Source organism: Oncorhynchus gorbuscha, linkage group LG02, assembly GCF_021184085.1.
Source record: "Oncorhynchus gorbuscha isolate QuinsamMale2020 ecotype Even-year linkage group LG02, OgorEven_v1.0, whole genome shotgun sequence".
NCBI classification, from domain to species: Eukaryota; Metazoa; Chordata; class Actinopteri; order Salmoniformes; family Salmonidae; genus Oncorhynchus; species Oncorhynchus gorbuscha.
In genome coordinates this window covers 99,611,563-99,628,683 of record NC_060174.1, presented here as the reverse complement: position 1 = coordinate 99,628,683, position 17,121 = coordinate 99,611,563, and the positions used below count along the sequence as shown (strand labels likewise).

General features: G+C 45.4%; 1 protein-coding gene across 2 annotated transcripts in view; it reads right to left on the bottom strand.

The window, feature by feature from the left end:
- The window catches only part of LOC123994998 (BTB/POZ domain-containing protein KCTD16-like), a 122,314-nt gene that overhangs the window by 84,513 nt on the left and 20,680 nt on the right, over positions 1–17,121 (bottom strand). The window contains exons 2-3 of one of the 2 annotated variants that reach the window (XM_046298197.1): positions 8,175–8,183; positions 2,309–2,323 (exon numbers count right to left, since the gene is read on the bottom strand). The exons of the other annotated variant lie outside the window; for it this stretch is intronic. Of the exons in view, the coding sequence (XP_046154153.1) occupies positions 2,309–2,323; positions 8,175–8,183 (24 nt within the window). The remainder of the gene's footprint in view (positions 1–2,308; positions 2,324–8,174; positions 8,184–17,121) is intronic. 2 annotated transcript variants of the gene reach the window in all.

The window sequence follows — 17,121 nt, the reverse complement described above, 5'->3', positions numbered from 1 at the left end:
ACTACATATCTACACTAACACTACATCTCTACACTAACACTACATATCTACACTAACACTACATCTCTACATCTCTACACTAACACTACATCTCTACACTATCACTACATATCTACACTAACACTACATCTCTATATCTCTACACTAACGCTACATCTCTACACTAACGCTACATCTCTACACTAACGCTACATCTCTACACTAATGCTGCATTTCTACACTAACGCTACATCTCTACACTAACGCTACATCTCTACACTAACGCTACACTGCTGCACCAGCAGCAGGAAAATTAATAGGTCGCTGATAAGTTACAGCCACTCCTCTCCTGTCTAATAAGTTACAGCTACTCCTCTCCTGTCTAATAAGTTACAGCCACTCCTTTCCTGTCTAATAAGTTACAGCCACTCCTCGCCTGTCTAATAAGTTACAGCCACTCCTCGCCTGTCTAATAAGTTACAGCCACTCCTCGCCTGTCTAATAAGTTACAGCCACTCTTCGCCTGTCTAATAAGTTACAGCCACTCCTCTCCTGTCTAATAAGTTACAGCCACTCCTCTCCTGTCTAATAAGTTACAGCCACTCCTCTCCTGTCTAATAAGTTACAGCCACTCTTCGCCTGTCTAATAAGTTACAGCCACTCCTCTCCTGTCTAATAAGTTACAGCCACTCCTCGCCTGTCTAATAAGTTACAGCCACTCCTCGCCTGTCTAATAAGTTACAGCCACTCCTCGCCTGTCTAATAAGTTACAGCCACTCCTCTCCTGTCTAATAAGTTACAGCCACTCCACTCCTGTCTAATAAGTTACAGCCACTCCACTCCTGTCTAATAAGTTACAGCCACTCCTCGCTTGTCTAATAAGTTACAGCCACTCCTCGCCTGTCTAATAAGTTACAGCCACTCCTCGCCTGTCTAATAAGTTCCAGCCACTCCTCGCCTGTCTAATAAGTTACAGCCACTCCTCGCCTGTCTAATAAGTTACAGCCACTCCTCGCCTGTCTAATAAGTTACAGCCACTCCTCTCCTGTCTAATAAGTTACAGCCACTCCTCTCCTGTCTAATAAGTTACAGCCACTCCTCTCCTGTCTAATAAGTTACAGCCACTCTTCGCCTGTCTAATAAGTTACAGCCACCCCTCGCCTGTCTAATAAGTTACAGCCACTCCTCTCCTGTCTAATAAGTTACAGCCACTCCTCGCCTGTCTAATAAGTTACAGCTACTCCTCTCCTGTCTAATAAGTTACAGCCACTCCTCTCCTGTCTAATAAGTTACAGCCACTCCTCGCCTGTCTAATAAGTTACAGCTACTCCTCTCCTGTCTAATAAGTTACAGCCACTCCTCTCCTGTCTAATAAGTTACAGCCACTCCTTTCCTGTCTAATAAGTTACAGCCACTCCTCTCCTGTCTAATAAGTTACAGCCACTCCTCTCCTGTCTAATAAGTTACAGCCACTCCTCTCCTGTCTAATAAGTTACAGCCACTCCTCTCCTGTCTAATAAGTTACAGCCACTCCTCGCCTGTCTAATAAGTTACAGCCACTCCTTTCCTGTCTAATAAGTTACAGCCACTCCTCTCCTGTCTAATAAGTTACAGCCACTCCTCTCCTGTCTAATAAGTTACAGCCACTCCTCTCCTGTCTAATAAGTTACAGCCACTCCTCTCCTGTCTAATAAGTTACAGCCACTCCTCTCCTGTCTAATAAGTTACAGCCACTCCTTTCCTGTCTAATAAGTTACAGCCACTCCTTTCCTGTCTAATAAGTTACAGCCACTCCTCTCCTGTCTAATAAGTTACAGCCACTCCTCTCCTGTCTAATAAGTTACAGCCACTCCTCTCCTGTCTAATAAGTTACAGCCACTCCTGTCTAATAAGTTACAGCCACTCCTCTCCTGTCTAATAAGATACAGCCACTCCTCTCCTGTCTAATAAGTTACAGCTACTCCTCGCCTGTCTGCACAGCGGGATACAGATGGAGAAACAGAAGGGAAGAGAGAGCCGATGGCAGTTTCTGAGAAAAACAAAAAATAGAGAAATATGGAGAGAGCAGCCAATTGGTGGTGCCAAACGACGGCACGGCCATAATGTATAATTACCTCCATTACCATCATTACTCTTGTATTGAAATGTACTCACTTTCCCTCTCCGTCTACAAATGCCCCAAAATAGCTTTGAATTTTAAATTATACATTGTGATGGAAATAGATGAACCCCCACCCTCACGCTTCTCGTCTTCTCTCACAGATTTTTTCCAGAGCACATGCTCTCGTTAGTCGTGCCCCTCTATCTTTCTGAGCACTGAGTTAGCTGATGAGACGGGGGCCATCTTGACAGCCCCATATTAACTCCAATAAGAGTGGGCCATTCCTGTTTTTGTTTATGTTCTTTCCCTCCGCCTCCGCAATTACCGCAGAGTGCCTTTCAAAGCACTCATTAGGAATGCAAATAGCATTTTCTTCACATCGACAGAGACAAGCCCTACAGCTAGTTGGTCATTTTTTATTCACATCGGTCTAAGAGCCCCTGATAGTGAGTACTATATACAGGACGGCCTTAACATGCCACTGTAAAATATGGCTTATTTACACATTGGATTTGCCTGAAAAGCAATGCAATGATACGATTACTGGTTGTCCCAGGTTGGGAAGGAGGCAGTGGTGAATACACACAGCTGTTTTATACTGAACAAAAATAGAAAAGCAACATGCAACAATTTCAAAGATTTTACTGAGTTACAGTTCATATGAGGAAATCAGACAATGAAATAAAGGTCCCGATTTAAATGACATTCAGCATAATGCCTTCAAAAGAACTATACAAATGTGTTACAAAGCATCTATAACTGTATGTCATGCTTTATAAAGGGTTTATAAATGTGACATAACTGTGTGACAAAATCACCAATATCAAATGTGACATAACCCACTATGTGGAATATGATATAAATATGTGCTCTATAAATGGTGACATGCGGTGCTGAAGGATGACACACGCTCTAAAGTAAAGTCATGTTCGTCACGTTACACCTAATGTCCTTCCCAGACACATCTGCCCAGATGCACGAAAGGGTTCGTGGACCAACGCATCAAACTTGACCTTCATTAGTTAGTTAGGGTTAGGTTAAAAATAACATTTTAAGAAGATACATTTTGGAAATGGGCGGGTTATAGCCATAATTATGACTGTGGCTGTCCTTCATAAATCAGCAGAACATTAATAACCTATTTATTGACACTATGTCATGTCCTGTAATACTTTGTTTGAAGTGAGACACCTTTGTACATAACACATAACACATGCATATCGTATGATGCTGTACTTACTTTAAAGTTAGAACCCTTTGGTCATTTATAACACATACCTATAAGCCTTATATCGTATGATGCTGTACTATTTAGAAAGTCAGACACATCAGAAGTCTACCCCTGATGAGGTTTAAACATTGTTGTGAACACAGAAAATCCAATTATGTTATATTTCTATTAAAAAAGTGGGGGTAAAACCGAAGCCTGGAAAAACAAAACTTATAATTTTCTTTTATAAATTTGAAAAAGGCCCTACTAACGTATTTGGCTGTTTATGACTGTACTTTAGAGTGTGTCATCCTGCAGCATTGCATTTTGGGGGAAGTTGAGGTCAGCTCCAATATGCCCCCAAAAAGGAAAGAGATTGGGCCATCCTAGAAATGTTTTATAGTAATATAATATATACAATTTAACAGACACTTCTATCCAAAGTTACTTACAGTCATGTGTGCATACATTTTTACATATGGGTGGTCCCGGGAATCGAACCCATTATCCTGGCATTGCAAGGTGCATGACAAGGTTATAAATGCTTTGTGAAGTCTCAATTTAGTATGATTTATAAAGCCTTTATTATGCGGTGCTTACGCCACCCTTTATAAAGCACATGTTTATGTCATATTTGGCCTCGTGAGTTAAGTATATATCCTTCCTGTTTGGCCCTGTCCGGGGGTGTCCTCGGATGGGGCCACAGTGTCTCCTGACCCCTCCTGTCTCAGCCTCCAGTATTTATGCTGCAGTAGTTTATGTGTCGGGGGGCTAGGGTCAGTTTGTTTATCTGGAGTACTTCTCCTGTCCTATTCGGTGTCCTGTGTAAATCTAAGTGTGCGTTCTCTAATTCTCTCCTTCTCTCTTTCTTTCTCTCTCTCGGAGGACCTGAGCCCTAGAACCATGCCCCAGGACTACCTGACATGATGACTCCTTGCTGTCCCCAGTCCACCTGGCCATGCTGCTGCTCCAGTTTCAACTGGCCTGGGCCCTAGGACCATGTCCCAGGACTACCTGACATGAGGACTCCTTGCTGTCCCCAGTCCACCTGGCCATGCTCCTGCTCCAGTTTCAACTGTTCTGCCTTACTATTATTCAACCATGCTGGTCATTTATGAACATTTGAACATCTTGGCCACGTTCTGTTATAATCTCCACCTGGCACAGCCAGAAGAGGACTGGCCACCCCACATATGCTCTCTCTAATTCTCTCTTTCTTTCTCTCTCTCGGAGGACCTGAGCCCTAGGACCGTGCCCCAGGACTACCTGACATGATGGCTCCTTGCTGTCCCCAGTCCATCTGACTGTGCTGCTGCTCCAGTTTCAACTGTTCTGCCTTATTATTATTTGACCATGCTGGTCATTTATGAACATTTGAACATCTTGGTCATGTTCTGTTATAATCTCTACCCGGCACAGCCAGAAGAGGACTGGCCACCCCACATAGCCCGGTTCCTCTCTAGGTTTCTTCCTAGGTTTTGGCCTTTCTAGGGAGTTTTTCCTAGCCACCGTGCTTTTACACCTGCATTGTTTGCTGTTTGGGGTTTTAGGCTGGGTTTCTGTACAGCACTTTGAGATATCAGCTGATGTACGAAGGGCTATATAAATAAATTTGATTTGATTTGATTTGATTTGAAGTCACATTTGACATTGGCGGTTACGTCACACAGTTATGCCACATTTATGAACCCTTTATTGAACATGACATATGGTTATGGATGATGTAATGTAATGTAAAATGTAATGTGATGTTAACCTTCTAAATGAGAAAATATGGGTTTTCATATAAAGTTAACCAAATCAGTGGCCACGCCCACGTGAGTATAGGCATTACGTCGGCGTCATGGACCGCGATTCTAACAGAGAAGACAACAACGACATACGGGCATAAATATATACATTGCAATTATTTTGTAATGAGCAGCCGTTCATGTGCAAAGGATTAGCATTTCAATTCATATAATTATCAACTGTGTGTAGTAAATCCATTTTGTCTTTCCTGCTGTTTCTGTGCCCACCCGTTTCCATTGTCTACCAAGCCGTCATACAGGTTTAGCCCACAAGGGACTTATCAATGCATTGTGTTAGTAACCAATAACTACGGTGTTTGTTTATGTAATTCTGTGATTTGATTAGTTAGTTAGTAAATAAATAATTTAGCCAATTTGTATATGCTTATTCATTATGGAGGCTAACGTTCATGCTGAAATCTAAGGGTTTGCGACGTTCAGTAATGAGAACTGATGAGGTAATAATAGTACATTAATAAAACAGTGTACTTGACAAAGATATGAAAATATCTGAAGAGTTATATTAGGGAGTTGAAACTCTATAAACAACATATTCCTGTGGTGCCCCGACTTCCGAGGTAATTAAAGTTACATGATTAGTTTAATCGCGTAATTAAATTACACATAGAGAATTGATTTGATAAGACAGTCCAGACACGACAAAAAAATGCTCACCAACAGGGATATAAAAAAAATTATACAGACAGTTTTAGAGAAATAAGCTTTTTTGTGCGTCTGGAACATTTCTGGGATCCTTTATTTCAGCTCATGACACACGTTGCGTTTATATCTTTGTTCAGTGTAGTATGAGAGAAATGGAGAAATGGACACGCTAACATTGTTTATTTACCTTTCAATTCCTTGGAGCCATGAGTGTGTGATAAAAAAACAACATCAATCATGCAATTACGTTCCTCACAGAGGTAATGGTTGTTAATCACCTGTCACGCCCTGACCATAGAGAGTTCTCGGGGTTCTACATTTACATTACATTTACATTACATTTAAGTCATTTAGCAGACGCTCTTATCCAGAGCGACTTACAAATTGGTGCATTCACCTTATGACATCCAGTGGGACAGTCACTTAACAATAGTGCATCTAAAACTTAGGGGGGGTGGGGTGAGAGGGATTACTTATCCTATCCTAGGTATTCCTTAAAGAGGTGGGGTTTCAGGTGTCTCCGGAAGGTGGTGATTGACTCCGCTGTCCTGGCGTCGTGAGGGAGTTTGTTCCACCATTGGGGGGCCAGGGCAGCGAACAGTTTTGACTGGGCTGAGCGGGAGCTGTACTTCCTCAGTGGTAGGGAGGCGAGCAGGCCAGAGGTGGATGAACGCAGTGCCCTTGTTTGGGTGTAGGGCCTGATCAGAGCCTGGAGGTACTGAGGTGCCGTTCCCCTCACAGCTCCGTAGGCAAGCACCATGGTCTTGTAGCGGATGCGAGCTTCAACTGGAAGCCAGTGGAGAGAACGGAGGAGCGGGGTGACGTGAGAGAACTTGGGAAGGTTGAACACCAGACGGGCTGCGGCGTTCTGGATGAGTTGAAGGGGTTTAATGGCACAGGCAGGGAGCCCAGCCAACAGCGAGTTGCAGTAATCCAGACGGGAGATGACAAGTGCCTGGATTAGGACCTGCGCCGCTTCCTGTGTGAGGCAGGGTCGTACTCTGCGGATGTTGTAGAGCATGAACCTACAGGAACGGGCCACCGCCTTGATGTTGGTTGAGAACGACAGGGTGTTGTCCAGGATCACGCCAAGGTTCTTGGCGCTCTGGGAGGAGGACACAATGGAGTTGTCAACCGTGATGGCGAGATCATGGAACGGGCAGTCCTTCCCCGGGAGGAAGAGCAGCTCCGTCTTGCCGAGGTTCAGCTTGAGGTGGTGATCCGTCATCCACACTGATATGTCTGCCAGACATGCAGAGATGCGATTCGCCACCTGGTCATCAGAAGGGGGAAAGGAGAAGATTAATTGTGTGTCGTCTGCATAGCAATGATAAGAGAGACCATGTGATGTTATGACAGAGCCAAGTGACTTGGTGTATAGCGAGAATAGGAGAGGGCCAAGAACAGAGCCCTGGGGGACACCAGTGGTGAGAGCGCGTGGTGAGGAGACAGATTCTCGCCACGCCACCTGGTAGGAGCGACCTGTCAGGTAGGACGCAATCCAAGCGTGGGCCGCGCCGGAGATGCCCAACTCGGAGAGGGTGGAGAGGAGGATCTGATGGTTCACAGTATCGAAGGCAGCCGATAGATCTAGAAGGATGAGAGCAGAGGAGAGAGAGTTAGCTTTAGCAGTGCGGAGCGCCTCCGTGATACAGAGGAGAGCAGTCTCAGTTGAATGACTAGTCTTGAAACCTGACTGATTTGGATCAAGAAGGTCATTCAGAGAGAGATAGCGGGAGAGCTGGCCAAGGACGGCACGTTCAAGAGTTTTGGAGAGAAAAGAAAGAAGGGATACTGGTCTGTAATTGTTGACATCGGAGGGATCGAGTGTAGGTTTTTTCAGAAGGGGTGCAACTCTCGCTCTCTTGAAGACGGAAGGGACGTAGCCAGCGGTCAGGGATGAGTTGATGAGCGAGGTGAGGTAAGGGAGAAGGTCTCCGGAAATGGTCTGGAGAAGAGAGGAGGGGATAGGGTCAAGCGGGCAGGTTGTTGGGCGGCCGGCCGTCACAAGACGCGAGATTTCATCTGGAGAGAGAGGGGAGAAAGAGGTCAGAGCACAGGGTAGGGCAGTGTGAGCAGAACCAGCGGTGTCGTTTGACTTAGCAAACGAGGATCGGATGTCGTCGACCTTCTTTTCAAAATGGTTGACGAAGTCATCTGCAGAGAGGGAGGAGGGGGGAGGGGCGGAGGATTCAGGAGGGAGGAGAAGGTGGCAAAGAGCTTCCTAGGGTTAGAGGCAGATGCTTGGAATTTAGCGTGGTAGAAAGTGGCTTTAGCAGCAGAGACAGAGGAGGAAAATGTAGAGAGGAGGGAGTGAAAGGATGCCAGGTCCGCAGGGAGGCGAGTTTTCCTCCATTTCCGCTCGGCTGCCCGGAGCCCTGTTCTGTGAGCTCGCAATGAGTCATCGAGCCACGGAGCGGGAGGGGAGGACCGAGCCGGCCTGGAGGATAGGGGACATAGAGAGTCAAGGGATGCAGAGAGGGAGGAGAGGAGGGTTGAGGAGGCAGAATCAGGAGATAGGTGGGAGAAGGTTTGAGCGGAGGGAAGAGATGATAGGATTTGAAGAGGAGAGAGTAGCGGGAGAGAGAGAGCGAAGGTTGGGACGGCGCGATACCATCCGAGTAGGGGCAGTGTGGGAGGTGTTGGATGAGAGCGAGAGGGAAAAGGATACAAGGCAGTGGTCGGAGACTTGGAGGGGAGTTGCAATGAGGTTAGTGGAAGAACAGCATCTAGTAAAGATGAGGTCGAGCGTATTGCCTGCCTTGTGAGTAGGGGGGGAAGGTGAGAGGGTGAGGTCAAAAGAGGAGAGGAGTGGAAAGAAGGAGGCAGAGAGGAAAGAGTCAAAGGTAGACGTGGGGAGGTTAAAGTCGCCCAGAACTGTGAGAGGTGAGCCGTCCTCAGGAAAGGAGCTTATCAAGGCATCAAGCTCATTGATGAACTCTCCGAGGGAACCTGGAGGGCGATAAATGATAAGGATGTTAAGCTTGAAAGGGCTAGTAACTGTGACAGCATGGAATTCAAAGGAGGCGATAGACAGATGGGTAAGGGGAGAAAGAGAGAATGACCACTTGGGAGAGATGAGGATCCCGGTGCCACCACCCCGCTGACCAGACGCTCTCGGGGTGTGCGAGAACACGTGGGCGGACGAAGAGAGAGCAGTAGGAGTAGCAGTGTTGTCTGTGGTGATCCATGTTTCCGTCAGTGCCAAGAAGTCGAGGGACTGGAGGGAGGCATAGGCTGAGATGAACTCTGCCTTGTTGACCGCAGATTGGCAGTTCCAAAGGCTACCGGAGACCTGGAACTCCACGTGGGTCGTGCGCGCTGGGACCACCAGAGTAGGGTGGCCGCGGCCACGCGGTGAGGAGAGTTTGTATGGTCTGTGCAGAGAGGAGAGAACAGGGATAAACAGACACATAGTTGACAGGCTACAGAAGAGGCTACGCTAATGCAAAGGAGATTGGAATGACAAGTGGACTACACGTCTCGAATGTTCAGAAAGTTAAGCTACGTAGCAAGAATCTTATTGAATAAATGATTAAAATGATACAGTACTGCTGAAGTAGGCCAGCTGGCAGTGGGTGCGTTGTTGACACTACACTAATCAAGTCGTTCCGTTGAGTGTAATAGTTTCTGCAGTGTTGCTATTCGGGGGCTAGCAGGCTAGCTAGCAGTGTTGTTTACGTTACGTTGCATTAAAAGAACGACAATAGATGGCTAGCGAACCTAGAAAATCGCTCTAGACTACACAATTATCTTTGATACAAAGACGGCTATGTAGCTAGCTAAGTAGCTAGCTACGATCAAACAAATCAAACCGTTGTACTGTAATGAAATGAAGTGAAAATGTGATACTACCTGTGAATGCGACCGGGTAGTTGAGTTCTATACAGAAGACGTTGGCTAGCGTTGGCTAGCTAGCAGAGTCACCTACGTTAAGGACGACAAATAGCTGGCTAGCTAACCTCGGTAAATTAAGATAATCACTCTAAGACTACACACTCTAAACCTAAACAACACGATTATCTTGGATACGATGATACGAAGACAGCAAAGACAGCTATGTAGCTAGCTAACACTAAACTAATCAAGTCGTTCAGTTGAGTGTAATAGTTTCTCCAGTGCAGCTAATCAGTGGACGTTAGCTAGCTGGCTAGTGAAGACTACGTTAGGACGGCGAAATACGATAATTACGCAATTATCTTTGATACAAAGACGGCTATGAAGCTAGCTGAGAAGAAATTGCTAAGATAAGACAAATCAAACCGTTGTGATATAATGAAATATAATGAAAAAGTTACCCGCGGGAGCGAAGTGCAGATGCGACCACTCGCTCCAACCGGGCGTGACTTGGGGGTGTTCTAGTCTTTCATTTCTATGTTGGTGTGAGTATGGTTCCCATTTGGAGGCAGCTGATGATCGTTGCCTCTAATTGGGGATCATACTTAGTGTGGTCCTTTTCCCACCTGTGTTGTGGGATATTGTTTTTGTTTAGTGCTATGTGCGCTACGAATGGCACGTTAGTTTATTTATTTGTTGTTTTGGGTTTCACTTAATAAATATGTGTAACTCTACTCAAGCTGCGCCTTGGTCCGCTCATTATAGCGAACGTGACATCACCAGGGTCACAGTTCATGTTCATGTTTTACTGGACATAGAGCTCATCCATTTCATGTGTCCAAATCAAGTGTCTGAAATTCAAATGATCAGACAAAAAGAACACAAGTACTGTATTAATACAGTACATTATTTACTGGTTGAATGCAAACCCATATCATACTCTTATTTGCATTCCTACAGACTCCATCCTCCTTTAGTTGCAATAGGTCATTAAAAAGTTCTGAAAAAAATAGAGAAATACAGTAGCTAAAACGGCAGCTTGAGGGCATACATTAATAAAACAAAATACATTTTCCAAATGATGATTTTGTTTATTAACTAGAGTAATTTGACTGTCAATTGTTTCATTCTCCCATAACTGTATTGGCATTTTAAGAATGTGTGGACTTAAAGCTGTTAAGTATTATCCGATAAAACTGATGAACACACACCAAACCATTTTAGTTGCAAAAGGCTTATGGAAAGTTAGAGCCATTCATCAGTGACTAGTACGGACTGCGATCAATGTGCTCGACATTTAGGAAATGTAATGAACAATCCCTCTCCGCACTGCAATGCTAAAATTGCTTTGTGTGAAATGTCTACCGCCGGTAATGGTGATATTTTCCGAGGAGAGGGAGAGAGAGAGCACTCGGGATGAAGTTATCGACTGGCTCTAAGACTGAGTAAACCTGACACGGTAATCCCTTCCCCCAGAGCCATCCTCTTGCTTACCTCTCAACAGCCCTGCTAAGAGGAGAGTTCCTACTACAGCCATGGAATCCCATGGCCTAGGACTGAGGGCGGGCAAGCAGGCTGCACACACAGCCTCCTGAACGGGTGATGATGCTGCCAGGTCCTGGTGGACAGCTCTAGGGGACGTGGATAACATACCTGTACATGATGTAGTCCCTCTGCTCTGTTGAATTAGAACATTAGTCAGTTGGGTTCCTTGTCATGGAGATTCCGAAGAGTTAATTGGGAAAGGGTTATTTTTAGAAGCACTTAACCTGCTTAATTTCCTCCTGTCTGTTGGTGCAATTACATCCAAAATCAGACACAACAGCACTTAATGCTCAGCCCAATTCAAACGGATGCCGGACTAGAGTAAACACAGGCCTACAAATTAGCATCTATTTAATTACAACTGGTGTTTCCTTATAGTCAAGTTGCTTTTCAGCAACTAACAGTAAATGGCCTTAACTATCTGAAGGCTCAGTGTATAATACACACTAAAGAACCACGTAAAACTGCCTAAAAAAACATTGGCAACAGTGAAAAGAGAGCAAAAGATATTGGGACAGAATACATAACAAACACAATACCTTAAGCTCTAACTAACCTGACGTCATGCATCTTGCTCCTCCACCTGTGCCCCCTGCTGATTCTCCCCCTGAACACAGAGATAATGACTCCTTTAAGACGCATTAGCATGTAAACCATTCCACGTCTACCTGCTGTCAAAATGGGCACATCACGTTCCCACGATAAATACCAGGAGACATCATCAATGCCAAGTCGTCCCTCGTAATAAACAGCATGAAAAGAGTTCCAATGATCAAGTCAGAAGCACGGGGACCCATTGAAACAGCGGAACATGCATGAGGAAGTGTTTGACATTTTAACAAGAGCATTTTGTATGCGGAAGGACCGGAGGGACGTAGGGAGAGAGAGACAGAGACGGCCCGCAGTTCCCCTCTTTTCTTCTGGTTTGTTGGGTTATTCAGAGTGACTGTTCAGATAGAACTAGGAGGAGGCTGGGGCTGATGCTGGGGCTTGTCATGCAGAGGCACGCAGCCTTGGAGCCCATGGGTGAGACTCAACCTTAACGTGCCAAACAGCCATTGCATGGTGTGCCAGTCAGTCAGTCCTGTGGACCAAGCTGTCCAGGTTTAGCATTTCCAGCAGCATATCCTATCCTACTGTAATAGCTTCATGCAGCACCTCTTGCTTCTTCCTCTGTCCCCATACAACCTCAGAGGCCCCACGAGTCTATCAAGTGACCCGTCCTTTTTCAGCTGCCAGAAACGATTAGCAACCTATGAAAAACCTGCTTATTATTACTACCAGAAGCGGAACACTCCATATTATTCACTTTGTTTGTATCAGCATAGTATCTGACCTGAAGTGTAGGGGGGCATTCAAGCCTGGCTGAGTGCTGGCTCAGAGCTGGCCGAGTGGGGTCAAGGGTCAGGGGAAAACATATCCATCAATTTGCTAAGCTGCAGGCTAGGGCTGCGCTTCTGGACATTAGAGCACACTGGCTATGACTTATTATGACTGTATACTTTACGGGCATGTCTCTCTTCGTGAGGTGTATAGCACTACATTAAAAACCAAGGTTTCTTGATGAGAATTAGCAGAGGGATCTAGCCAAGTAGTGATTTAATGCAGTAATCCATGCAATTAGTAAAATATTGAGCATATTTCAATGCTAAGCAGCCTGCAGAATTTGATCTTGAGTATGTCCTTCCTCACAATACAATAATTTCCAAATGCCAGTCATCCAATATTACAAACAGCTTGCTGTATAATTCAATGCAACAGAATGCTGACTCAATTAAGCGTTAGAACTTTTAGAAAGAGCTAATCGTTCTTGTTTGAGACACCACTAACCAGGCATTGAGGCCTGCTTTGAGTATATGCCTGCCCTATATGGATCACTGATCACGATGCAATAGATAGCCTGTCACCAGTGACTGGCCTAATGTAGGTCCAACAACTTTTAGCTAATGTAATGGCTAAGTGCTAGACTCAGACGGCTACTGCTCTCTCTTACTGTATTTCAGAGGTTTTGGCTCTCTCTTCCTGTATTTTAGATTTTGGCTCTCTCTTACTATATTTCAGAGGTTTAGGCTCTCTCTTATTGTATTTCAGAGGTTTTGGCTCTATTTTACTGTATTTCAGAGGTTTTACTGTATTTCAGAGATCTCTTCTCTGCTATATACAGTACCAGTCATAAGTTTGGACACTTGTCCCAAAGCTACTCCTGCGTGTCTTGGCTGTGAACTTAGGGTCATTGTCCTGTTGGAAGGTGAACCTTCGCCCCAGGCTGAGGACCTGAGCTCTCTGGAGCAGGTTTTCATCAAGGATCTCCCTGTACTTTGCTCTGTTCATCTTTGCCTCGATCCTGACTGGTCTCCAAGTCCCTGCCGCTGAAAACAATCCACACAGCAAGATGCTGCCACCACTATGTTTCAACATAGGGATGGTGCCAGGTTTCCTCCAGACTTCACACTTGGCATTCAGGCCAAAGAGTTCAAACTTGGTTTCATCGAGCCAGAGAATCTTGTTTCTCATTGTTTGAGTCCTTTAGGTGCCTTTTGGCAAACTCCAAGCAGGCTATCATGTGCCTTTTACCGAAGAGTGGCCTCAGTCTGGCCACTCTACCACAAAGGTCTGATTGGTGGAGTGCTGCAGAGATGGTTGTCCTTCTGGAAGGTTCTCCCATCTCCACAGAGGATCTCTGGAGCTCTGTCATACTGACCTTCGGGTTCTTGGTCACCTCCCTGAAAAAGTCCCTTCTCCCTGCAGTTTGGCTGGACGGACAGCTCTAGGAAGAGTCCTGGTGGTTCTTCTTCCATTTAAGATTGATGGAAGTCACTGTGTTATTGGGGACCTTCAATGCTGCAGAAATCTTTTGCTACATTAACCATGTCTACACTGTATTTCTGATCAATTTGATGTTATTTTAATGGACAAAAAATGTGCTTTTCTTTCAAAAACAAGGACAATTCTAAGTGACCCCAAACATCTGAACGGTAGTGTATATATATATACACAAAGGTATGTGGACACCCCTTCTGTCACGCCCTGACCATAGAGATCCCTTGTTTCTTGATGGTATAGTAGGTCAGGGCGTGACTGGGGGTATTCAAGTTTATTATTTCTATGTGGTGTTGTAGTTTATTTTTCTATGTTGGTGATTTGTATGATTCCCAATTAGAGGTAATCGTTGTCTCTAATTGGGGATCATATTTAGGTAGCATTTTTCCCACCTGTGTTTGTGGGATATTATTTTGTGTTTTGTGCATGTGCACCACGTAGTCACGTCTCGTTGTTAGTTTATTTGATTTATTGTTTTGTTTTGCTAAGTTTCACTTTATAATAAATATGTGGAACTCAACACCCGCTGCGCCTTGGTCCGTGTCTCCTCACATTTGTGACACCTTCAAATTAGTAGATTCGGCTATTTCAGCCACACCCATTGCTGCCAGGTGTATAAAATTGAGTACACAGCCATGCAAACTCCATAAACACACATTTGTAATAAAATGGCCTTACTGAAGAGCTCAGTGACTTCACATTTTGTCAAATATCTGTTCCGGTAGAGCTGCCACGGTCAACTGTAATTGCTGTTATTGTGAAGTGGAAATGTCTAAGAGCAACAACGTCTCAGCCGCAAAATGGTAGGCCACACAAGCTCACAGAACGAGACCACCTAGTGCTGAAGCACGTAGTGTGTAAAAATTGTTTGTACTTTTTGCAACACTCACTATTGAGTTCCAAACTGCGTCTGGAAGCAGTGTCAGTACAGCAACTGTTTGGTGGAGGCATCATGAAATCAAATCAAATCAAATCAATTTTATTTGTCACATACACATGGTTAGCAGATGTTAATGCGAGTGTAGCGAAATGCTTGTGCTTCTAGTTCCGACAATGCAGTGATAACCAACAAGTAATCTAACTAACAATTCCAAAAAAAACTACTGTCTTATACACAGTGTAAGGGGATAAGGAACATGTACATAAGGATATATGAATGAGTGATGGTACAGAGCAGCATACAGTAGATGGTATCGAGTACAGTATATACATATGAGATGAGTGTGTAGACAAAGTAAACAAAGTGGCATAGTTAAAGTGGCTAGTGATACATGTGTTACATAAGGATGCAGTCGATGTTGTAGAGTACAGTATATACATATGCATATGAGATGAATAATGTAGGGTAAGTAACATTATATAAGGTAGCATTGTTTAAAGTGGCTAGTGATATATTTACATCATTTCCATCAATTCCCATTATTAAAATGGCTGGAGTTGGGTCAGTGTCAATGACAGTGTGTTGGCAGCAGCCACTCAATGTTAGTGGTGGCTATTTAACAGTCTGATGGCCTTGAGATAGAAGCTGTTTTTCAGTCTCTCGGTCCCAGCTTTGATGCACCTGTACTGACCTCGCCTTCTGGATGATAGCGGGGTGAACAGGCAGTGGTTCGGGTGGTTGATGTCCTTGATGATCTTTATGGCCTTCCTGTAACAACGGGTGGTGTAGGTGTCCTGGAGGGCAGGTAGTTTGCCCCCGGTGATGCGTTGTGCAGTCCTCACTACCCTCTGGAGAGCCTTACGGTTGAGGGCGGAGCAGTTGCCGTACCAGGCGGTGATACAGCCCGCCAGGATGCTCTCGATTGTGCATCTGTAGAAGTTTGTGAGTGCTTTTGGTGACAAGCCAAATTTTTCAGCCTCCTGAGGTTGAATAGGCGCTGCTGCGCCTTCTTCACGACGCTGTCAGTGTGAGTGGACCAATTCAGTTTGTCTGTGATGTGTATGCCGAGGAACTTAAAACTAGCTACCCTCTCCACTACTGTTCCATCGATGTGGATAGGGGGTGTTCCCTCTGCTGTTTCCTGAAGTCCACAATCATCTCCTTAGTTTTGTTGACGTTGAGTGTGAGGTTATTTTCCTGACACCACACTCCAAGGGCCCTCACCTCCTCCCTGTAGGCCGTCTCGTCGTTGTTGGTAATCAAGCCTACCACTGTTGTGTCGTCCGCAAACTTGATGATTGAGTTGGAGGCGTGCGTGGCCACGCAGTCGTGGGTGAACAGGGAGTACAGGAGAGGGCTCAGAACGCACCCTTGTGGGGCCCCCGTGTTGAGGATCAGCGGGGAGGAGATGTTGTTGCCTACCCTCACCACCTGGGGGCGGCCCGTCAGGAAGTCCAGTACCCAGTTGCACAGGGCGGGGTCGAGACCCAGGGTCTCGAGCTTGATGACGAGCTTGGAGGGTACTATGGTGTTGAATGCCGAGCTGTAGTCGATGAACAGCATTCTCACATAGGTATTCCTCTTGTCCAGGTGGGTTAGGGCAGTGTGCAGTGTGGTTGAGATTGCATCGTCTGTGGACCTATTTGGGCGGTAAGCAAATTGGAGTGGGTCTAGGGTGTCAGGTAGGGTGGAGGTGATATGGTCCTTGACTAGTCTCTCAAAGCACTTCATGATGACGGAAGTGAGTGCTACGGGCGGTAGTCGTTTAGCTCAGTTACCTTAGCTTTCTTGGGAACAGGAACAATGGTGGCCCTCTTGAAGCATGTGGGAACAGCAGACTGGTATAGGGATTGATTGAATATGTCCGTAAACACACCGACCAGCTGGTCTGCGCATGCTCGGAGGGCGCGGCTGGGGATGCCGTCTGGGCCTGCAGCCTTGCGAGGTTTAACACGTTTAAATGTCTTACTCACCTCGGCTGCAGTGAAGGAGAGACTGCATGTTTCCGTTGCAGGCCGTGTCAGTGGCACTGTATTGTCCTCAAAGCGGGCAAAAAAGTTATTTAGTCTGCCTGGGAGCAAGACATCCTGGTCCGTGACTGGGCTGGATTTCATCTTGTAGTCCGTGATTGACTGTAGACCCTGCCACATGCCTCTTGTGTCTGAGCCATTGAATTGAGATTCCACTTTGTCTCTGTACTGACGCTTAGCTTGTTTGATAGCCTTACGGAGGGAATAGCTGCACTGTTTGTATTCAGTCATGTTGCCAGACACCTTGCCCTGATTAAAAGCAGTGG